This window comes from Portunus trituberculatus, chromosome 15, assembly GCF_017591435.1.
Source record: "Portunus trituberculatus isolate SZX2019 chromosome 15, ASM1759143v1, whole genome shotgun sequence".
NCBI lineage: Eukaryota > Metazoa > Arthropoda > Malacostraca > Decapoda > Portunidae > Portunus > Portunus trituberculatus.
Window position 1 is genome coordinate 8,926,129 of NC_059269.1, and position 24,000 is coordinate 8,950,128.

The 24,000-nt window shown below is 42.1% G+C and overlaps 1 protein-coding gene across 2 annotated transcripts in view; it reads left to right on the top strand.

The window, feature by feature from the left end:
* The window catches only part of LOC123504238 (von Willebrand factor D and EGF domain-containing protein-like), a 303,382-nt gene that overhangs the window by 234,569 nt on the left and 44,813 nt on the right, over positions 1 to 24,000 (top strand). For both annotated transcript variants that reach the window (XM_045254612.1, XM_045254613.1), the window contains 5 exons: positions 10,457 to 10,526; positions 13,102 to 13,175; positions 13,767 to 13,966; positions 20,366 to 20,544; positions 21,787 to 21,922. In XM_045254612.1, the coding sequence (XP_045110547.1) occupies positions 10,457 to 10,526; positions 13,102 to 13,175; positions 13,767 to 13,966; positions 20,366 to 20,544; positions 21,787 to 21,922 (659 nt within the window). The remainder of the gene's footprint in view (positions 1 to 10,456; positions 10,527 to 13,101; positions 13,176 to 13,766; positions 13,967 to 20,365; positions 20,545 to 21,786; positions 21,923 to 24,000) is intronic.

Below are 24,000 nucleotides of genomic sequence, written 5' to 3' on the forward strand. Positions count from 1 at the left end.
TCTCTCAATCCCATATTCTGAAACACTTTCGCGCCGCACCTTTACATTTTTCAAAGTAACAAGAGGTTTTAAGGATGTTTCTGTGAGTCTAGTGATATGTTAATAAGTTTTCTGCATTATCAACAAGAAAACTACTTTAAAACTCAGCTAATCATCTCTATGGTCTTTGAAAATGGTCGCGGTGAGAGAGGGAAACGTTTCTGAATATGGCGCATCATTAGTCAGTATTCACAAACGCTCTGCTCTCTTACCATGACTATTTTCCAAGATCATTCAGATGATTAGCGCGATTTTGAAGAGTGTTTTTCAAGTTAATTATGTTAATCTTTCACTAGAACCATAAAAAAAACACCTTAAAAAAACTCTTGTGAACTTAAAGCCATTTGAAATAGTGTAGGTGAAGCAGATGAGTGTTTGAGAATACGAGCACAATGTTCCCCGATGGTGTTCACAGTTATAGTTCATCGCAGTGCCAGTGGAGAGGACAGCGGGAATAATTATCGTGTTGGATCGACTGGTGATAAAAAATTTCGTGATGTGTTGAGTGGAGTGGGATGGTCTTCGGGAGGAGAGGAAAGAGTGTGGGAAGTGTAATAACGAGACTGCTTGGTTATGTATGAAGTTAGATTGATGGTTACACACACACACACACACACACACACACTCTCTCTCTCTCTCTCTCTCTCTCTCTCTCTCTCTCTCTCTCTCTCTCTTTGTTTGTTTGTTTCTTTTTTATTATTTTCTTTCCTTCTTTTCTTTCTTTCTTTCTTTCTTTCTTTCTTTCTTTCTTTCTTTCTTCCTTTCTCTCTCTCTCTCTCTCTCTCTCTCTCTCTCTCTCTCTCTCTCTCTCTCTCTCTCTCTCTCTCTCTCTCTCTCTCTCTCTCTCTCTCTCTCTCTCTCTCTCTCCTCCCTTCCCTGTATGAATCTATTTAGTTAAGCTTTACCTTCCCCAGCGGTTCTGGTGAGTTGTTATTGTCACACCACGTTACTTCATCCCTTGGCGCCCCGAAGCTGCCCTGGGAACTTAATGCCCTTCTGTGGGGTGCATGTCAGATAATCAATAGAGTGAAGCAGGGATACTGGAGATGATTTATCGTATACATTGTGGAGAGGCGGAGAATCTAGTGGAGGGTGGCGGTAATGAGCAAGAACAACAGTAGCAATAATAACGGTATGAGCGACAATAACAAGGACGCGAACGCAAGGAGTTAGTGAGAATGGAAGGAGGGAAAGGTAAAATCAAAACAGAGAAAGATAAACGTAGAAGATATGATGAAAGAAGACTTGAAAGGTACAAAATGAACAAAAAATGAGTGAAGAGAAAGGAAAAACAGGAGGAAACTCGTAAAGATGACGGATTAACAGAGAGAGAGAGAGAGAGAGAGAGAGAGAGAGAGAGAGAGAGAGAGAGAGAGAGAGAGAGAGAGAGAGAGAGAGAGAGAGTGGAATTAATCTGAGTATATACATGTTTCCTGCTTCCCTTTAAGTCCAGTACACACACACACACACACACACACACACACACACACACACACACACACACACACACACACACACACACACACACACACACACACACACACACACACACACACACACACACACACATTTTTCGATGAGACTTCCCAATTTTAACGTAGACTTCTGCATTTTTTCCCTCTCTAATTTTTCTTTTTTTCTTTTGAAGTGTGTGAGTCTTTACACGTATAGAGGAGAGGATGATAGGCTATCTTAAGTCAGTACTGTCTAACGCATCTTACTGTTGTGTGTATTTCTCTTTTCGGAGATACGTTGAGTGTAATACAGTTTACCACAGAGAGCCCGACACATATCGCTCATAGAAATAAATAAATTCCTGTACCTGTCACTGCTTATCACGTAAACACATAAACAATCCACGCTGCACGAATGATAAGCTGAGATTTTTCCTTTTACTGACTTTTACCAGTGTTTTTCTTCTATTTTCCCTTTCTTTTCGGTGTCCACCCGTTACGTGTTTATCCGTGAGTTTCATGTTGCACCAGCCTGTCCTGTCCCCTCCCCTGCCGGTGCCTGGAAAGCATTACTGTGAGTGCTTACACGAGTTCTTCAAAATACTTGCCTGTGAGAGACGGCTAATGGACTGACTGAGTGGTCTGCTGGCTGGCTGGCTGGTTTGTTTGCCGACGGACTGGCTGGCTGGGTTTATGTAATAATGAATGGATGGATGGATGGATGGATGGGTCACTGCTTGGCTGGTATATATATGGAAGGGAGGATGAGTCACTATCTAGCTATCTGGATGGGTGGAGAAATTACTGGTTCGTCCGCTGGTTGACTGGTTGCGTGGGTGGGTGCACGACTGGCTGGCTGGCTCGCTCACTGGACCCTTCCTCCATTCCTGTAGCGATATCGTTTACCTACCTCCTATATACCACGCACGTTCCTGGCATTTACTCTCCGACGCCCAGCTCGAGTCAGCAAGCTGCAATTACCCCATGGATTGACATTATCGGGTGTGGGAATAGGCTCTAGCGGGTTCTATGTCAAGGGGATTGCGAGCTGCCGCCGGTGTTTACGGGGTGGTGGTGGCCGTGGTTTAGGTGTAATTGCGGCTGTGTGAAGGTGATTGCAGCTGATGGCAAGTGATCCTATAGTCATTATTGCCTTGCGTGCCATGGCTGTGTGGGAAGTCTCTGTTTTACACTGTGGTGAATAAAGGGAGGAATTGTGACCGTAAGAACATTAATTTTAATAAGGGAAGTTGTAAGAAGCCATTAGGACTACACGGGGCTATCCTTACCTCAAACAAAGTGCCTATTTCTAAGCTTGTGGTCTTGGATAAGTGTACATGTATGGTTCGTCTTACATACCAGTGAACTGTGTAGAAGGAGATAAAGATTACAAGTTACATTGTTGAATTATTACACTCTACCAGCATTCTCCACCTATCTCTATAAACCCTAATATTTATACCATGAACTACTGATCTTGTAATGCTTTCAGGCAGCAATGAAAACTGAAGAAAATACGAGCATAGCATCTCCCACACACTCCAACCTTGCCCACACTCTTAATGGAAAAACAACGGAGATTTAATGAACAGCTGTTAAACTCACGATGAAAACTTCAATACCTCATACAGAAACTTACATATTAAGGAACTAAGAGTGATTATAAGTTTTAAGTAAACCGAGAGAGAGAGAGAGAGAGAGAGAGAGAGAGAGAGAGAGAGAGAGAGAGAGAGAGAGAGAGAGAGAGAGAGAGAGATAATAAAAAACAAGGGTAAACTATTAAAGGTGCAGGTGGAGGCAGAGGCTTGCACACACCTCCGCTTAGAGACAGTGATGGATGAGGTGATGGTGGTGGTATATGATGGTTAGGTAGTGATGATGACAGGTGAGGTAAGACCACCACCATCACCATCACCACCACCACGAATGACACAAGTGAAGGAGGAGGAAGAGAAAAGATCGTAGCATGAAAAAAATAAAGCAAAAAGAAAAATGTGGAATGATAAAAGGTGAGTGTCAAAGGAAAGGGAATAACAGAGCAAGAGAAGTGAGTAGGAGGAAGAGCAAGAGAAGGAGAAAGAGGAGGAGAGGGAGGAGAGGAAAGAGGTGAAGGTCATTGGTCCGAAGGCGTAGGAATCGATGAAAATGAAAAACAAGCAACTAATGAAGAATCCAACAAGTCACATAGTCTTAACACGATGGAAGGAAGACACGATTAGTTTTAAAATACCACAAACACGGAACATAGCGAAGAAATACTTGAACAGAGATAGACGGATGAAAGATTGTCAAAGTAGCAAGTGTGTGTGAAGACTGAACGCTGTAATTTCCCTTAGCTTTGTTTGTTCGTGAGTTGATCAATACAGTATTTGCTTCTTCACTCCGGCAGCGAGTCTGACAGAAGGAACAGACAGATGATAGACATAATAGAAGGGCGGTTGACGTTTTGAGAGAGTGTATGTCATATTAATGACAGAGAGAGAGAGAGAGAGAGAGAGAGAGAGAGAGAGAGAGAGAGAGAGAGAGAGAGAGAATTTTTTTACTACTGCCACTACGACTGTTGCTGCTGCTGTTGCTGCTGCTGCTCTTCTTACTACTACTGCTACTACTACTACTACTACTACTACTACTACTACTACTACTACTACTACTACTACTACTACTACTACTGCGTGTGTGTGTGTGTGTGTGTGTGTGTGTGTGTGTGTGTGTGTGTGTGTGTGTGTGTTGATAATTGCTGTATTCCAGGAGTGAGTGAAGATGACCTGAAAGTTTTGGTGGTCAAGTTCCCAAGGACTGGATACTTTTAGCAATGATTGGTTCAACGAGTCTCTCTCTCTCTCTCTCTCTCTCTCTCTCTGCTGGGTGCATCTGATCGTGTGTTTTTATTCCTTTGCTTGCGGTTAGATAGGAAACAAAAACTGAGCGTCAGATTGCCTTGGTCTTCTCCTATATGGTTAATTCATATGATTTAATTCAATTTCGCTCCAGCTTTCTCCAACTGCGACTCAGCAAGTGTGGCAAGCGTTTTTTGTGTGCCACTTACGGTGAGTCGCCGAAAACTAACTTGCCACCCCCCAAAAAACACAGCAATGAGGTGGCAGATTGGCGTAGCATCCCGTGGTCCCGCTGATGTGGTCGTTTTGCGGTCGGGCAGTGCATCAAGCTGGCTCCTGCCCCTGCGCATCTTTTTGCAAACGAACAACCTGATAATGATACTTATTAAGGTAACTGTTATATATGGGAAAACGCGGCGCCCCGTATATACTATGATACGATCGCCACCAAAGAGTTTGATTTCAAGGCAAGTGAAAGGTGAAAATTTGTGCGTTGGAGGGGTCCCGTGCGCTCCAGCAAGACACGACGCCCGGCCCCGCCAAGCCTTGTACCTGAGCTGCCACCTCGCTCTCCAGTCACGCTGCATTAGGGAAGCAGCTCCAGGCAACGCTCAACTCAATGGGGAAACATGAGGTGAATACTCGTAAAATCTGGTACGCCCAAATTTCTCCTTGCGTGCGTATCTTGCCAGCTTCTCCCTCCGGTGCGCTGCCGTCGTTATTAGCTTCGTCACGGGAATCATGGCCTGCTTTGACGGTGGTATTTGTGGCATCGTAGCTGTCATCACTATGGCCATCTTACTACGGGAACCACATCAGCTACACTCTTTCTTTGATGATCTTTTTCTTCTCGTCGTCGTCTTTCTCGTCTTCATCCTCACCTTTTCATCTTTTCCTCCTCCGTTTTCTTCGTCTTCCTCGTCCTCCCCCTTCTTCTATTTACTTCTCTCCTCTCCTTTCCTACAAAAACGATACATTGTCACACCATCAGCTCATACGCCCATATTCAGAAATGCCTTTCCCTCTCATTGCGACAATTTTCCAAGGCCACAGAGACAACTAGCCAGGTTTTCAAGACAGTTTCTCTTCTTAGTAAACTAGAAGTCTTGTTAATCTATCCCCAGAGCGATAAAAATACTCTAAAAGAACACGAGTATCTTCAACTGGAGCCTTTGGAAAGCAGTGATAGTGAGAGAACAAAGCGTTTCAGAATACGAGCCTTAGTGTGCAGGATAACAACGTGCCTGGAAACACACCACAGTAAGACAGACACACTTCACGTCACAACTTTACGCCGTTAATGGGAGGCACCTACTGTCACTTGCAAAACTAAATTGGCCTACAGTTTCGCGACACTTTCCATGGTGTAAACTTTGAGGGGGTGGCAATTAAACGAGTGTATTTTTGTGTGCATGTGTACTTTTACCATTGTTAGCCAGGCAGCCTTTCATGTAATTGTTTGTGTCACTGTAATATTGTCATAGTTTTTTTTTTTTCACTACGCTTGCGAATCATCTCACTATGCAGCTACACAGGCGAAGGATAGTAAGGGAAACATTTATAAACCAACTGCGCTGATTGCTTGAAAATGAAGAGAGAAAAGCAAAGAAAAAGGAGAAGGAAAAGTGCCTCAGTGACGAAGGTTGCAAATTTAGTGGAATGTAACAAGCTCAGCAGTTTACGGGTGGGCGAGTTGATGGATTTTTGCCCTTCCTACGTTTTAACAAGTAGCAGTAGGTGGGTAGAGCAACACACACACACACACACACACACACACACACACACGCGTGGCGCCCTTAAGAGCACTGATCGGTATCGACTTAGCGCGGTGCCCACTATTGTGCGAGCCTAAAATAAATAAGTAAATTAATAAGTGAATTCTAGGTTAAGTTATATCCATAGTTAGGTTAAGCATTTCAGTTCATTGTCTTAATGTCCCCTCCCCCCCTGTACATTTTCAGTGTAATTTTTTACATTGCCAAAGTAATAAACCGTATATTATTATTATTATTATTATTATTATTACACACACACACACACACACACACACACACACACACACACACACACACACACACACACACACACACACACACACGACAAGTTTGTGAAAAGTAAAGAACAGAATATTTGATGAAAAAACTGGTATGTTGATATTCTTATGGCCTTTTCGTCCGTATGGAGAGGACCTTAATGTGATGTTATGTTAACTTGTTTTATTTTCTCAGTTTGTCGTATTTCCTTAACATTTTTCTCCACGTCAATGAAAGAAAAGCAACATTTGTTGGGCACGTAGGATAGAGGGAGCCACACACTATGTTGTCATATCTTGCGCTGTGACGTGTTTTAATTGTTGTGGTTCTGCGAGTGTGGAGAGAGAGATAGATAGATAGATAGATAGAGAGAGAGAGAGAGAGAGAGAGAGAGAGAGAGAGAGAGAGAGAGAGAGAGAGAGAGAGAGAGAGAGAGAGAGAGAGAGAGAGAGAGAGAGAGAGAGAGAGAGAGAGAGACTGTTTTGACACTTTCGACAGTTTTAACAATTTTTTTTTTTCAGAAAAGGCTCCAGACTGAAATTTACTTTGAAAATGTTTTGTCCTTCGAACTAAAAAAATGAAAAGCAAAGCAAGAAAAAAATCTATAATGACATGAAAACGTTGTAGTTCGTTCACTAGAAAAAGAGGAAGAAAACTAGCGCTGGAAAACACAAAACAAGAGAATTTACCTTTCAACCTGTCTGCCTATATAGTGTCTGACTGGAAGGTAACGTGGCGCGCTGTTCCCTGCCCTGAATCATGTAATGGAAGAGTAAAAAAAAATGTGTAGAGAGTCGTAGAGAGAGAGAGAGAGAGAGAGAGAGAGAGAGAGAGAGAGAGAGAGAGAGAGAGAGAGAGAGAGAAGGTACAGAGAATTTTACAGGTCACTGAACTAAGTAACAAGGAGTAAAAGCAAATAGTAGAGAATATGAGTAAGAAAAGTCTTGTAAAGTGGCATGAAAAAAAATATTGTATGAAAAAATTAGAGGAGATGTGAAGTTAGGAAAAATATAACAGTAATAATGAATATGAACTATTAAAAAAAATGATGTAAAAGTTTAAATAAATGTGAAATGATCAAAGAAAAAGGAAAAAGTAAAACGTAGAGGGAAAAACAGAGAGTTATTTATGACAGCAAGTAAATAAAGAACAAGATTGAATTGTAAGGAATGCTGAAAATGAGAAGAAAAAACTGCATTCGAAATTAAGTATCGATACATAAGGAATATTTTCTTTGCCCAGAATACAGACAAGGAAACACTGATAAACTTCAAGATAGTGAAAAAATTATGAATGAGACTGAATTGTAAGGAATGTTGAAATTGATTAGGAAAAACTGCAGTCGGAATTAAGCATCAATATATGATGAATATTTTCTTAATCCAGAATAATAGTGAAGACAAGGACACGCAAGTGAACTCCAGGATAGTGGATAAAGTGGTGAGCGTGGGATCGGGCAGACGTCCACGCGTAGGTTCGAATCCCACCACGTACAGCCTTAAATCACTTTGCCATTTGTCGAGTGGTTTAAAGTTACCTATATATCACCATGATATCCAAGTTCTAGGTGGTTACACTCAAGATGAGCTTGGGAGGTGATATGGGCCCTAGTATGGGTACCACTATAAATAAAATTGCCTGCGCCACTAATGGGCGGAAGCTGAACAGCGCTCCCAATACACTCTTCAAGTGAGCCTACAGGCGCTATAGGCCTTAACGTAAAAAAAAAAAAAAAAATTGAGAGTGGGATTGTATTGTAAGAAATGCTGAAAATTGTAAAAAAAAAAAAACTGCATTCGGAATTAAGTATCAATATATGAGGAATATTTTCTTAACCCAGAATAATAATGACAAGAAAACACCAATGATCAAGATAAGAAAAATTTTAAAAATTACCGAGAATAGTAATAAAGACAAGGAATTACCAATGAACAAGATGAAAAAAAAAACGTAATGAAGAACGAAGATGAATATGAATGAACAATAAAGAATGCGATCAAAGGAAGAGATCAGAGAGTGAACATTTTACTTTTACTATATATAAAAAAAGTATACCGAGAGATGAAGAGTAAAAGTAAATACTTATTGACAGGAGAGAAAATAATAATAATATAAAATAAAAGCAAATAACGGGGAATTAAGAACATAAGAACATAAGAAAGGAGAGAAGCTGCAAGAGGCCGCCAGGTCTATACGAGGCAGTCCCTGTGTGCTTAAGCTACCTAATTCCATCTATCTTCCCCATCCACGAATTTATCTAACCTTCTTTTAAAGCTCCCTATTGACTCAGCCATGACTACATGCCCACTGAGACTGTTCCACTCATCAACCACTCTGTTTGAAAACCAGTTTCTTCCCATTTCTTTCCTAAACCTGAATTTTTCAAGTTTAAACCCTTTATTTCTGGTTCTGTCCCCGCTACTGATCCTAAGAACTACATTCATGTCCCCTCTGTTAAAACCCTTATACCACTTAAATACTTCTATCACGTCTTCACTTAACCTACGTCTCTCTAAGGAATGCAGACTAAGTTTTTTCAGTCTCTTTTCATAGGGTATATCCCTCATTCCCTGTGTCTTTTTTGTCATCCTCCTGTGCACTGACTCCAACAGAGCTATGTCCTTCCTGTAATGTGGGGACCAGAATTGTACCACATAGTCAAGATGTAGCCTGACCAGCGCCAATTATAATTTTAATATTACTTCAGGAATCCTGCTTTTAACACTTCTAAAGATGAAACCTAATACTCTATTCGCCTTATTTCTGGCCTCAATACATTGCTTCCTTGTACCGAGATCGGAGCTAACTATGACTCCTAAATCTTTCTCATACTTGGGACTTCTTAGTGCCACGTTATTTATTGTGTACCTATTGCTTCGATATTCTCTACCCACGCTCAGCACCCTGTACTTGTTAATATTGAACTGAAAAAAATAGACTCAGGAATGGAAATTGAGGCATAATGGATCAAGGGATGACGATTCTTCTATTTCTCTTATTCATTCCTAGACAATAGACGAAAGAAAATAATTGAAAATGTGAAATGTAATAGCAAAAAGGGAGAGAGAGAGAGAGAGAGAGAGAGAGAGAGAGAGAGAGAGAGAGAGAGAGAGAGAGAGAGTTTAATACTGAAGGATGGAATAGATACTCAGAGACAGATGAAACTGTAAACTGTTTGGCAAAAGACAGCTAAACGTCACATCTGATTTCTTTAAGTGTTTTTTTTCCTTTCATTCTTTTCTTTGATGAAAAGCGTGGGATGGATCACACACACACACACACACACACACACACACGCGCCCGATAGCTCAGTGGTTAGAGCGCTGGCTTCACAAGCCAGAGGACCGGGGTTCGATTCCCCGGCCGGGTGGAGATATTTGGGTGTGTCTCCTTTCACGTGCAGCCCCTGTTCATCTAGCAGTGAGTAGGTACGGGATGTAAATCGAGGAGTTGTGACGTTGTTGTCCCGGTGTGTGGTGTGTGCCTATCCGAAGATCGGAAATAATGAGCTCTGAGCTCGTTCCGTAGGGTAATGTCTAGCTGTCTCGTCAGAGACTGCAGCAGATCAAACAGTGAAACACACTCGACTCACAATTGAGAGGGCCGGGTTCGAGTCCCGGCGCGGGGAGACAAGTGGGCAAGCCTCTTAATGTGTGGCCCCTGTTCACCTAGCAGTAAATAGGTACGGGATGTAACTCGAGGGGTTGTGGCCTCGCTTTCCCGGTGTGTGTTGTGTGTTGATGTGGTCTCAGTCCTATCCGAAGATCGGTCTATGAGCTCTGAGCTCGCTCCGTAATGGGGAAGACTGGCTCGGTGACCAGCAGGAGACCGAGGTGAATTACACACACACATACACACACACACACACACACACACACACTTTCCCGGGCCTCACTAGACCAGAGAACATTACTTTATATATCATAAAACATTTCAACCTCTCTCTCTCTCTCTCTCTCTCTCTCTCTCTCTCTCTCTCTCTCTCTCTGTGTGTGTGTGTGTGTGTGTGTGTGTGTTCATATATAGCATACAGTTCTGAAAATGGTAATGTTATTCCAAATATTATCAATACTTTTCTTCCTTGTTGTTGCAGGTTGGGACTCGTGGTCTGACTGGTCTGGCTGCAGCGCCTCGTGTGACGGAGGGACCCAGGAACGCCGCAGGTAAGGCTGGAGAACGATTACAAAGGAATACAAAATGAGATCAAATAGCAGAACGTTTTAGTCCCCAAAGGCTATTTGATGACAGAGGAAATGGAAGTTTAAACAGCATAAGTTAGAGTGATAGGAGAAAGAGAAGGAAGAGGGCGAGAAAAAAGACCATGGGTACACTCACTAATAGAAGAAACCGTCTGTTTATTAAGAAGGTTCCTACATCAATCAACATTCTCCTTTAGTTTGTGTGTTTTGTCAACCGGCGTGAGATAACGAGTAATAAGGTCGTGAAAGAGGAATGAGAATGCTAAAGAAGGGAGTGGAGATGAGAGAAAGAGAAAAAAGAGAGATGGAGATATGTAAGATTAGTAAGACCATGAGAAGGAGGAAGAGAAGGAGAAAGAAGAGAAGAAGGAGGCTTGCGTGCACTTTGCGGCTCGAGTTTGCACTCCTATACCGCTGAGCAACACTCGAGAACACTCCAGCAGGCAGTAGAGGTGTTCTCAGCAGGCAACACCATGCAGACACTTGTGTACACAGCTGCTTCATTATCCCAGAGAGAAATATTCATCAGGCCTGGCCGGGTTGGCTGAATGCTCCACTTGTGGGTACAACATACACTAGGAACTCCTTTCTCTGTATACCTAATCCCATAATTAGATAAAAGAGTGATGTATTTTTCTGGGTACCATCCTTTAAGCTGTCGCTCAACCTTTGTATTCGTGGAGTTTGTCAAAGGCGGCTTAGACAGGAAAAAAAACTTCCTTCTCTGTATTTCTAATCACAAAAGGAGATGAAAATGGTACCGTAATTTTAAAATGACACTCAAACTGTTATAATTGAGGAATGGAAGTGAAAGGAGACACAGGTGCTATGCAGCGAGTCTTGCTGTCTTTTCTGTGTCACCTGGTTTTATGCTCACTGTCAATCTCTCATTCATGAAAAGTGGAAGTGAAGCGAAACGCAGGTGCTATGATACAAGTTTATTGTATTCTCATGGTGCCTCTTTTATCAGGACCTGCTTATAGTGAGTTTTTTTTTCTGTCTAGTTCTTTGAATTGGCAGGTCAGCCAGTGGCTTGGTGGGGCTCAGTGATTAGAAAGGGCATCTACATCGGTGGGATAATGCAAGATTGGTGAGGTGAATGTGAATGTAAAGAACTTCGACGAAAGTAAAGGAGGAAGAGGAAAAGATGTAACCTACTTAATTTCAATTAACAGCAAAAAAGGCTTGATGATAGGACAGTCAATAGAAGCAAAATACTACGTAACAAAATCTCTATTGATATGCAAGAGTAGAAAAGGGAATATATACACATGAACTGACTAAATAGCAGAAAGGATTGGTAATCTGAGAATGAATGGAAGCAAAATCCGTAATAAAGCTTCAACATGCTATGGATGAGCATATCTGCTAAATGAAGGAACAGACTAAAAATCAGCAACAATTATTAAAATCACAGAAAATCACCACGAGAGACGACATTTAGAAATGGAGCGGAGGGCATGTGGCTGGAGGAATCAGCGCAAGCAACACACTGAGCCTTGACCCAGGACAAGCTGCAACCAATCCGAGCACAGGGCGACCCGCACGACCGCTCCTGGCAAATACAGGGGCGCCAATGAGAGACTAGGGAGAGAGAGAAATGCTGGAAATGAATGGATGAATTGTGCTGCCTTGAATATTTCTGCTGACAAGAAAGCGTGGCGGGATGTGGAAGAAAGTAACCATGGGGTGCGGCACATGATGACCAGAGAGGACCTGACTAGCGGGTAACAGATGACTACGTATTGTACCCGCCTCCCCCAGGGGATGAAAAAAAACTCTATTAATAACTGTATGGGATTGAATAATAAGACACTGTGCTTACTGCCACTTGCTTTTACGTTTACATAAAAAAAGGTCAGTCAATCTCTCTCTCTCTCTCTCTCTCTCTCTCTCTCTCTCTCTCTCTCTCTCTCTCTCTCTCTCTCTCTCTCTCTCTCTCTCTCTCTGTCTAGGCAGTACTTATGTAATTCCTGGAATCTTCAAACCCACCTCCTGATAGTCAGGCTTCTTTTTGCAAGCGTCTCCTCCCCTCCTAATGAGCTTGAGAACCACGTGTTGTACTAGTGATCAAAGAAAATAAAGATTGAAGTCTTTGGGTAAACCTGAGACTCCGCCACACACCTCATACTCCGTCTAATGGGTAACATTTGACTTATTAACGCCAACTGTAGCATCTAAGGAAGTGAAACCGTCACTCTGCCAAGTGATAAACCTAAGAACTTACTGAATTAGGAAGTGTGTGTGTTTGTGTGTGTGTGTGTGTGTGTGTGTGTGTGTGTGTGTGTGTGTGTGTGTGTGTGTGTGTGTGTGTCCTTGAGTTTGACGTCACAGGAGCCTTGCCATCGTTCTTAGAAATGTTTATCAGCCACGCCACAAAAGCACTCCTCCTTTAGAAGGTGAACCAGCTCTTCTCTCACTACGTTTTCCTCACTCCCTCCCTCTCTCTCTCTCTCTCTCTCTCTCTCTCTCTCTCTCTCTCTCTCTCTCTCTCTCTCTCTCTCTCTCTCTCTCTCTCTCTCTCTCTCTCTCTCACCAGGTACTGCCTCCATGCCAAGGGCTGCCAGGGATACAACACAGAGAGGCGGCAGTGCAATTTTTTCTCCTGCAACGGTAAGCATGTCAGTCTGTATCAGCAATTTCTGTGAAATATAAAATGTCATTGCCTTAATCTGCATTGTTATGTTGCGCCTTAAAAAAAAGAAAAAAAAAAGAAAACACACACACACACACACACACACACACACACACACACACACACACACACACACACGGCCCGGTAGCTCAGTGGTTAGAGCGCTGGCTTCACAAGCCAGATGACCGGGGTTCGATTCCCCGGCCGCGTGGAGATATTTGGGTGTGTCTCCTTTCACGTGTAGCCCCTGTTCACTTAGCAGTGAGTAGGTACGGGATGTAAATCGAGGAGTTGTGACCTTGTTGTCCCGGTGTGTGGTGTGTGCCTGGTCTCAGACCTATTCCAAGATCGGAAATAATGAGCTCTGAGCTCGTTCCGTAGGGTAACGTCTGGCTGTCTCGTCAGAGACTGCAGCAGATCAAACAGTGAATTACACACACACACACACACACACTTGCATTATTATTATTCATCCTTACACTCACACCATAATGAGCTCATACCCATTGTTTAACTACCACCATCACCACCACCACCACTACCAGTACACAGATAACCTTCCCTGGCAGGTACCCTTGACGTGCTGCACCTTCAGGATAAGCGGTACAAGCCTACTCAGTTCGGATGGCGGGAATCAAGCACACGGCCTGGCTCGTGGCGCGCCGTACGGAACAGGCCGCTGCTGGTGCACACTCGAGATATCTACCCTGGTGGCTTCCCTGAGGAGTTCTCGCTACTCATCACAGTACGGCCTGATCTCGGGAACATGGTGAGTGACGGACGGACAGTAGGTGATAGATAGAGTTAAAGAGCGAATAAAGAGAGAAGATAGACGTATAGTATTGTTGTAGTAGGGGATCGGATACCAGTGAAAGATTTGAATAGGAAATAAAAATAAAGGAGAAAAGGAAATCTATAAGGAAGGGAAGGAAAACTTAAGAGGAATAAAAACAAAAGGGAAAAAGAGGAAGGAGAGAAAGCATATTTATTGGCAAGTAAATTAGGAAGACAGCAGAAGGAAGAGAAAATAGAAAACAATGGAAGGAAACAAAATAAAAAGGAAGAAGGAGAGAAGGAAAACTAGAAGGAATAAAGAATACATAAACTAAAAGTAAATAGAGAAGGTAGAGATAAAGAAGGGAAGATAGGGGGGAAGCAAGGAGGGAGTGAGGAAGTAAAGATTAGAGAGAATAGAATGAAGGAGGAAAAGAGCCCAGAAGGAAGTAAGAAAAGGGAAAATTGAAGAAGAAGAAGAAGAAGAAGAGAGAGAGAGAGAGAGAGAGAGAGAGAGAGAGAGAGAGAGAGAGAGAGAGAGAGAGAGAGAGAGAAAAAAAAGGTACACCCACGTCACCTCCTACACACAAAGACAACTCTACAATCTCACATCTATAACAGGTATCACCCACAAAGGTCACTAAGAACGTTATTTGACCTTAACTTATCCACGCAGCATTCACGCATTCACACTACGTAACACCTCAACCTTACCTTTTTATTTTTGTCCATGTAAACTGTGAACACACGAACAGAGGTGAGGCGGGGACTGAGTAAGCGAGAGGGTAGGGGAAAAGTTGGCAACAGGAACTGTGGAATGGGGTCGATGACTTCATTAATGGTCGCTGTAATGACCCCATATAAGTCGTGAGGGGGGGGGGAAGAGATGGGCGGGCGGCCAGAGAGAGAGAGAGAGAGAGAGAGAGAGAGAGAGAGAGAGAGAGAGAGAGAGAGAGAGAGAGAGAGAGAGAGAGAGAGAGAGAGAGAGAGAGAGAGAGAGAGAGAGAGAGAGAGAGAGAGAGAGAGAGAGAGAGAGAGAGAGAGAGAGAGAGAGAGAGAGAGAGAGAGAGAGAGAGAGAGAGAGAGATGGAGAGTTTTGGATGTTGTGTATGTGTGAGAGAGAGAGAGAGAGAGAGAGAGAGAGAGAGAGAGAGAGAGAGAGAGAGAGAGAGAGAGAGAGAGAGAGAGAGAGAGAGAGAGAGAGAGAGAGAGAGAGAGAGAGAGAGAGTGGGGGTCTTATTTAAACCTAAGTCATTGTCTTTCCGGTGTTATGTCTTATCATTGCGTTTAGTGTGATTATTTTGCAGCCACCAATGCCGTTACCACCACCACCACCACCACCACCACCACTTTCCTAGCTGTCTTTCAGTAATGTGCACTCCGCCGGTTTCCAATAGTGAATAATGTGATAGAACCACCAGCTTATGACGTTAGATGAACCCTGATTCAACAATGATTCTACTGCACTATTTCAACAATTTACCTCCATGTCTTCAAGTGACGGTCTGTACCAATTCCCGCCTGAGCAAAGCAGTACTATTGTGTGCATCAGGAACAGTGAAGATTACACAGCAAGAGAAAGCCTCGAGTTTACATCAAATAGCTTAATGCGTCCCTAGAGGTTATAATTTATTGAAATACCCTCCAATACCATCGCCAGTGATGGTTCCCCGCTTGGCCTGAGCTCGTCAAACACTCCGAGGTCTGTGTTTTGTAGGAATGAAACTATTCTGGTCTTCCTTCATTCGCATTCCTCGCTGTACGTACATACTATCATCAGTGCGGTCACCTCTATGCCCCGTTGGGTTGCTCGCTCGCTGCAAACACTCACTGTATAGTAGAGTAATTTTTAAACTCACAGAACAACCTCGAATCATGTCTCGTCCCGACCAGCAACCACGAAGAACAAATAAAACGCAGACTGAACTAAAAGAAAAAAAAAGACACATGAAACGGGTCCCACGGCAGAATCTCAGCGGGGAAAGTCAGGATGCCGGGCAAGCTTATCATGTTATCGAGATGTCCCGCTTACTCGTTATTTGTTCTTCCCATTCCAGGGTTTGTGCCTCGCAGGGTTTCTGACTCTCGTGGGTGTGCAGGGAGAAATGCTTGCGTAGTAGTGTAGTAGTAGTGCGTGTGCGTTCAGAGAGAGAGAGAGAGAGAGAGAGAGAGAGAGAGAGAGAGAGAGAGAGAGAGAGAGAGAGAGAGAGAGAGAGAGAGAGAGAGAGAATATGTAAAGTGTATGGTAATCAAACAGTAAAAAAAAAAAAACTGAAAAACAATGTCGCCTGTTGACCGCCCTCCCGTGCATTCTGGCGGCAGTTATTTGACAGTGGAAGAATATTAATCGCTTTCCTGCCGCCTGGCCTGATGAATACACAGTCAAGATTTTTTATACATTAAATTCCCATCGCATATTTAAACGATCCAAGCGAAAATAACAACATTACCATCAAAACTTATTCATTTTCTAGTTAGACCTTTAAATATTTCCTGTGTCCATCTGTCCAGCGTCTCACCAAGAAATCTTGGATCTGTATGCTTAAATAAATAAATAAATAAATAAATAAATAAATAAATAAATAATATATATATATATATATATATATATATATATATATATATATATATATATATATATATATATATATATATATATATATATATATATATATATATATATATATATATATATATATATATATATATATATATATATATATATATATATATATATGTGCAATGAGGTAGGATCAGATATACTTTTTTTTATCAAATTGCAAAACCTTCAGTTAAAACAATAAAAAACAGAGAACATCCAAACATACTAAAAGATAAGCTAGCTTATATCACATATTTAAAGCTCAGAAGTACTTTAACGAATGCTTGTACAGTTTTATACACTGGCTCAAACGAGTTCATAGATCTATCCCTTCTACCCACTTGCTTATTCAACTTTCTTTTCTATAGAGAACATTATACGTGCAAAAGTAATGAGAGGGAAACATATGCAAGGATTCAACTGTGTGGATACTTTCCCCTTTGTCACATATTATTAAAGCCACTTAAACTCGTGCATATTGACAAGGAGTCGAAATATTGTTTTTTCATCAATACTCACTGCATAACCACCTTTCAAAGTGTTCATAAAGTAAACAGAATGAAAAATAGACGGAGTTAGATGGAGGGACGAGAAGATCTCTGCGCCATACTCAGAACCACCTACCTCTCTCACTGCAATAATTTTCCGTGTTCTAAAGAGTATTTTTCCTGTTGATAATGGAGAACACCTTTTAAAATGTCCCTACGATTACAGAAACACCCTTAGAAACCCGTGTCATTTCAACTGGAGACCTTTGAAAACAGTGTTTCAGAATACGGGCCCGGAGGAAGCGTTACTGAGATGCCGAAGTAAGCGAGCGCCAGAGAAAGAAGACTACAGATGATTAGGAAAGATATTGTTGAAGGTTCCTCATCTCGACTACTCTTATCTTGCTACAGTGGATGTTATGTGATGTTTAGAGCGCGTTCTCAAGATGGTTCCTATTGTTTGCTCCTTGGATGTCTTATTTCGAGAACTCCTTAGCTGGCAGTGGCAAGAGGTACGAGTAGGAGTATCAAATGTCTTCAAGGTTCTGGTAATAGTTTAACCCCCTCAGTACTGGAATGCATATTTACCGCGAATTTTTGTTGTGATTAAACGATTTTATTGACATTAGAGAGGGTCTATAGTGGTCAGAAGATTAATAGCCAGAGTCTTCAATATTTTAATTCCCACATAAGTTTCTGAAGCTGTATAAAATAGCCAAACAATAATTAGAATAGATATGGCAATGTGCTCTGGTACTCAAGGGGTTAACGAGGAATATGTACCTTCAGTGATAGAATAAAAGATATGATTTATAGCACAAATAACAATTTATGGTCCAAAAAACAGAGTTAATGCGAATTCAAAGCAGTAGAATAATGATAAGAACGATAATGATGTTTCTCCTTATACAGTATAACATATGGACAAGAATACTCAATAAAACCAGTTTCCCTTTTCCTTTTATGCATTTATCCTCTGAATTGTGTCATTATAATATTACATGGTTATTAGTAGTCTTCGCTCAGCTTCTTTTTTCTTTCCTGTTCTTGTAACATGGAAGCAAGAATAGATAAGGACAAGCACACAATGATTTATTATGTTTTATAGTTAGTTTTTCTGGAAGCAAGAATAAACAAATAAAATCCAGCATGCATCGACTCATTATTGTTGCATATTTTTTAGTTCACTTCATCTAATATTTTTCTTGCTTCCTCTTGTTGGTCCCCTTTATTTTTCAGGCCCAGACATAGTACATGGCAGCAAAAATAAAGACAAGCATACACCGATTTATTATGTATCATGGTTTGTAGTTCACTGCATCTAATGTTTTTCTTTCTTGTTCCCTTTTTTTCTAGCCCAGACACAGTACAGACGTTCAGATCACGTTAATTAAGCTGCCAAGTTGAGTAATGACAAGAATACACCATTATTGCCTCATTGCTGCAATTTTCTGTCTGTATTGTCTTCCATTAACACTCGACTCTGATTGTCCGCAAAAACAAGTCTGTCTGCGTTGACTGCCTTACTTTGGCTTTATATCCTTATTTTTCAGTCTTTGTTTTAATATTCAGTGGTGGTGGTGGTGGTGGTGGTGGTGGTGGTGGTGGTGGTGGTGGTGGTGGGAGTGAGTGCTTTCGTTCCTTGTGTCCTGTCTGTCTGTCTGTCTGTCGGTCTGTTTCTTTCCCTGTCTGTGTGCCTTCACCTTTTTCTTTGTCTCTCTCTCTCTCTCTCTGTCTGTCTGTCTGTCTGTCTGTCTGTCTGTCTGTCTGTCTGTCTGTCTGTCTGTCTGTCTGTCTGTCTCTCTCTCTCTCTCTCTCTCTCTCTCTCTCTCTCTCTCTCTCTCTCTCTCTCTCTCTCTCTCTCTCTCTCTCTCTCTCTCTCTCTCTCTCTCTCTCTCTCTCTCTCTCTCTCTCTCTCTCTCTCTCTCATCTACACTCGTAAGAAACACTAAATACAGACTCCAGATCGTTGGTCTAGATGTGCGTCTTGTCAAACGAGCTTCACCATTTCCTGGAAGCAAGCGTTTGCACAGTTCCACTTCACCGCTTCCCCTGGTTCTCACTCAAAGGCCGATCGCATGACCAGGATCCTTAGAACTTATTACCTTAACCCCGTTCAGTAACAAAACACGTTTTCATATTCATCCTGCTTACTATTTCGTTATTTTCGCAGCTTCAGAAATTCATGTAGGGGATTCAAATAGTGAATACTATGGCTATTAACCTTAAGACCTCCATAGACCCTTCTTAATGTCAATAAAATCGTCTAATCTTACCCAAAACTCCAGGTAGAAATGCGCTCCAGTACTGAAGAGGTTAAACTACTTTAGACAATCCTCATCTGACCTAACTTTACTTGACCTAAGCTTGCCTAACGTAATCTATCTCCCGGGTATCATTTATATTTATTTATTTACTTTATTCAGGGTAGCATCAAGAATGGAATGTTCATATAGGAGGGGGAATATTGAGCAAGCTGAGGGGGAAGACAGGTATATTCTAAAGGGTATAGGTGAAAGGGTGAATACTCTTTTCTCTCTCTCTCTCTCTCTCTCTCTCTCTCTCTCTCTCTCTCTCTCTCTCTCTCTCTCTCTCTCTCTCTCTCTCTCTCTTTCTTTCTTTTTCTTTCTTTCCTTCCTTCCTTGTTTTTTTCTTTCTTTCTTTCTTTCTTTCTTTCTTTCTCTTCTCTTCTCTCTCTCTCTCTCTCTCTCTCTCTCTCTCTCTCTCTCTCTCTCTCTCTCTCTCTCTCTCTCTCTCTCTCTCTCTCTCTCTCTCGGTTCTTTGTCATAGCGAGACAATCTATCATAGCCCTGTCACCACCATGTCCCTCCTCCTCCTCCTCCTCCTCCTCCTCCTCTTCTTCTTCTACCTCCTCCCACCCAAACCTCCCCTGCCAATCCCATGCAGCGTATAAGAGACCTCCATTAATCACTCTTGTCGCCACCAACTCAATGGATCTCTATCTCTCTCTCCATCTTTTCCCGGTGACTTGGCTCCTGTCTGTTTGTCTGTCCGTCTGACTATCTTCCTGTCTGTGTATCTGTCGCCGCATCTCCATTACTTTCAATATTAACTGACTTTTAAGAGAATTTGATGCGGTTCTAGTGACAGATTAATATTTCTACATCATCAACAAGAGAATAGTTGAAAACCCAATCAACCATCTCTGTGGCCCCGGAAAATAGTAGCAGAGAGAGAGAGAGAGAGAGAGAGAGCAAGAGCAATAGCGAGTGAGCAAAGCGTTTTAGAATACTGGCTTATTTCCTTCTCTCTCTCTCTCTCTCTCTCTTTGTCTCTCTCCCAGGGTATGCTGTTCTTGATGCACCGCGCCTACGGGGGAGAGGTGTACCTGGGGCTGGGCCTGGGCACTGGGCTGGAGCTGCTGCACACGGGGCCAGCGCGGGATGATGACGTGTTTCCCATCAATGTTGCACCGATCAACGTGAACCTCACCGACGGGCACTGGCACCAGCTGGCTATCAGGTGAGAGAGAGAGAGAGAGAGAGAGAGAGAGAGAGAGAGAGAGAGAGAGAGAGAGAGAGAGAGAGAGACGCTGTAAAGGTAAAGAGAATTCATTTAGGAAGGGACGTGAAGGGAAGGTTCACGGGGAGGGGACAAGATACCTTTGGCCGGAAATAAGGCGAGGGGGAAGTTAAACCTGTAAGCAAGAGTGACTTGCGCCTCAGGGAAGAATGAGGAGAGGGACGAGAGAGAAGAGCACATAGAGGGACGAAAAAGACGATCCAACTGATCTAAGGCCTCTATACTTATATTTAGGCAATATGACGAAAAATACAGTAAGTACACATGATTTCACTGAGAGTTTAGTCGTAATATGAGTGAGAGAGAACATAAGTTACCGGAGAGATGGAGTACATGGGGAGAGAGAGAGAGAGAGAGAGAGAGAGAGAGAGAGAGAGAGAGAGAGAGAGAGAGAGAGAGAGAGAGAGAGAGAGAGAGAGAGAGAAAGCTGATCTAACTAGCATCCTCAGTTAAAGAGTCAAAACAGGAAAAGATAACACTAATACTTTGAGTGAATGTTTTGTCATGATATCAGTAAAAAAAAACATCAGTTGCCGCATATGGGAGCTATCTCAACGCCAGGCTAAATAACAGACGTCTAATCACTACACACACGTATCTGTTTAAGCGCAAGGTCAGTGGAGCGAGTTTTGAGTGATGCTTCCAAGAATTCATGAGGCAAGCCACTTGTCTTGGGTTCACGGACGTGCAAACAAGAGAAAGAGGCAGATAGATAGATAGATAGATTGATAGATAGATAGATAGATAGATAGATAGATAGATAGATAGAGAGAGAGAGAGAGAGAGAGAGAGAGAGAGAGAGAGAGAGAGAGAGAGAGAGAGAGAGAGAGAGAGAGAGAGAGAGAACTCACTCTGCTGTAATGTAATTTTAAACCTTCATAGCTCGACCAGAACATGATGTAACTACGTAGATGTGAGGAACAATGCATTAGAAACTTTTTTTATGTGTGTGTGTGTGTGTGTGTGTGTGTGTGTGTGTGTGTGTGTGTGTGTGTGTGTGTGTGTGTGTGTGTGTGTGTGTCAGCCATTATGCTTTTATGATCCTAGTGACAGATTACCAAAGCTTTTACGTTATCAACAGGAGAGCAACACTGTTCTCGGCTAACTGTCAGTGTGGCCTTTCCAAACAATCGTGGTGAGAGAGAAGAGCATTTCCGAACTCAGGCATTGCTCTCGTTGCAGTGTGCTGGACGACAACAGTATTCAGGTGTACGTGGATTGCCGGTGGATCAGTCGCCAGATTCTACGTCGGTCATCCCTGCAGATCCCCATGGACACACTGCTGTACGTGGGAGGCATGCCGGGCCGGAGCTACCAGGTGCGTGCGTTGGTGGTTTGACTGGTTTCCTTGGGCAGACTGAGTTGTCATGAAGCACACTGGCAGATTAGCATTAGCCAGTCTTGCGGTGCTCTCCAATCATGCTTATGTAAGAGGGAAATTTCAAGACATTTATGCCTTTTTTGATTAACTCTCTCTCAGATATACAAGAAGACTAGCAGCTTTGTAGGCCGTTTTTTTCGTTTTATGTTGCCCTTATCCAGTTTTCCTGTCTTACATAAAAATAAAAGCCACTGAAGGGTTTTGTTTTATTGTTAAGATTTTGGCAGGTTTTGAATGTGAAAGAAAGGATTAAAGTAAAGAAACTGAAGATTAGTGAAGAAAGGAAGGAAATGTTTTGTCATGTGGTGTTGTCAGATAATGTGACACTGATATTTAGGAAGTTTAGGAAATAGTAAATAAATTTTGGCCTGGTAAGGAAAAGAGAAAGAAAGGAAGAGAAGAGGAATTGATTTTCACAGCGCAAAGTAACACAACTCCAATTAAAGTGTGGTGGGTAATTAGGTCAAGACGTCGATGATTTAATTTGAGGAATATTTGACAATTTCATTCAGCAGTAATGTATATAAGAACAAGAACATTTGAACATCTTAATCGCTCTTTTAAAATTCCTGTACGAGCTCATTTTAATTTAGTTTAATTATTTCTTCTCTTGCGCAGACTGTTTCCGAAGGCTATAGATAATTGGTTGGGTTCTTAAGGATATTTTTACCGTAAAGGTGATGCAGAATCCCCCCTTCAACTATCCCCCTTCAGTAATCACAAGAATCATGGCGACATCCTTGGAAACCTTCATAAGTTTCACTGCAGTTTAGTGAATGTAACGGACTTCAGCTTGATAATTAAGTTTACAAAGAGACAGGTTCTCATATGAAATGGTAGATCAACGTACGTAAAAGACTCAATAATTAGTAAATGCCGAGTCGATAAGCTGCTTTAGAATAAAAACTAAATAGAGATATGAAGATGAGAGATGGGGAATAGGTAAGCATGCCGTTGATAGGCCTAACTAATTGTTTCTTGTAGCTTTCCTTACTGTCTTACCTTCATATGAATAGTATACTCGTAACTTCAGTACCAGGACACGTTTCCATATTCATTTTGCTTACTATTTGGCGATTTTATACAGCTTAAGAAACATGTGTGGATTAAAATAGTGAAGAATCTGGCCATTAATCCTCTGACCTTCATAGACCCTTCCTAATGTCAATAAAATCGTCTAATCACACCCAAAACTCAAGGCAGAAATGCGTCCTGGTACTGAAGAGGTTAAAAGAAAAAAAAAATTAATAAGACGAAGTGTTTTGAATACGCTGCGAAGACGGACTCTGAGCGAACAAAGGGTCAACCAGTAACACAGAATGGACACAGCGGCGTGGTTGCTTCCAAAATGGTGATAAATTGTAGGTTGATTAGCCGGGTCTCGCTTGAGGGGAGGGAGAGACGGCTGGGTGGCTGGCTGGCTGGCTGCGGGGGTCACCTTGTCGAACTCACTGTAGATTGAGTTCTAATTGGAATGGAGGTGGGGAGTAATGATGTGGTGGTTGTAGTAGTGATAGTAGTAAGGGTGGTGATGATGGTGTTAGTAGTGGTGGTAGAATAAGTAGTAGTACTAGTAGTAGCAGTAGTAGCAACAATAAGAGCATAAAAGTTGTTGCAGTAATTACACGCCAACAATAACGATGACTACTACTACTACTACTACTACTACTAATACTACTACTACTACTACTACTACTACTACTACTACTACTACTACTACTACTACTACTACTACTACTAAGAAAATGATAATAGTAAAAGAAAAACAAACTGTAACAGCAAATACCAATAACACAATTCTACTCAATGACCTCGATGACACACACACACACACACACACACACACACACACACACACACACACACACACACACACCGCGTAGTGTAGTGGTTAGCACGCTCGACTCACAATCGAGAGGGCTGGGTTGGAGTCCCGGTGCGGCGAGGCAAATGGGCAAGCCTCTTAATGTGTGGCCCCTGTTCACCTAGCAGTAAATAGGTACGGGATGTAACTC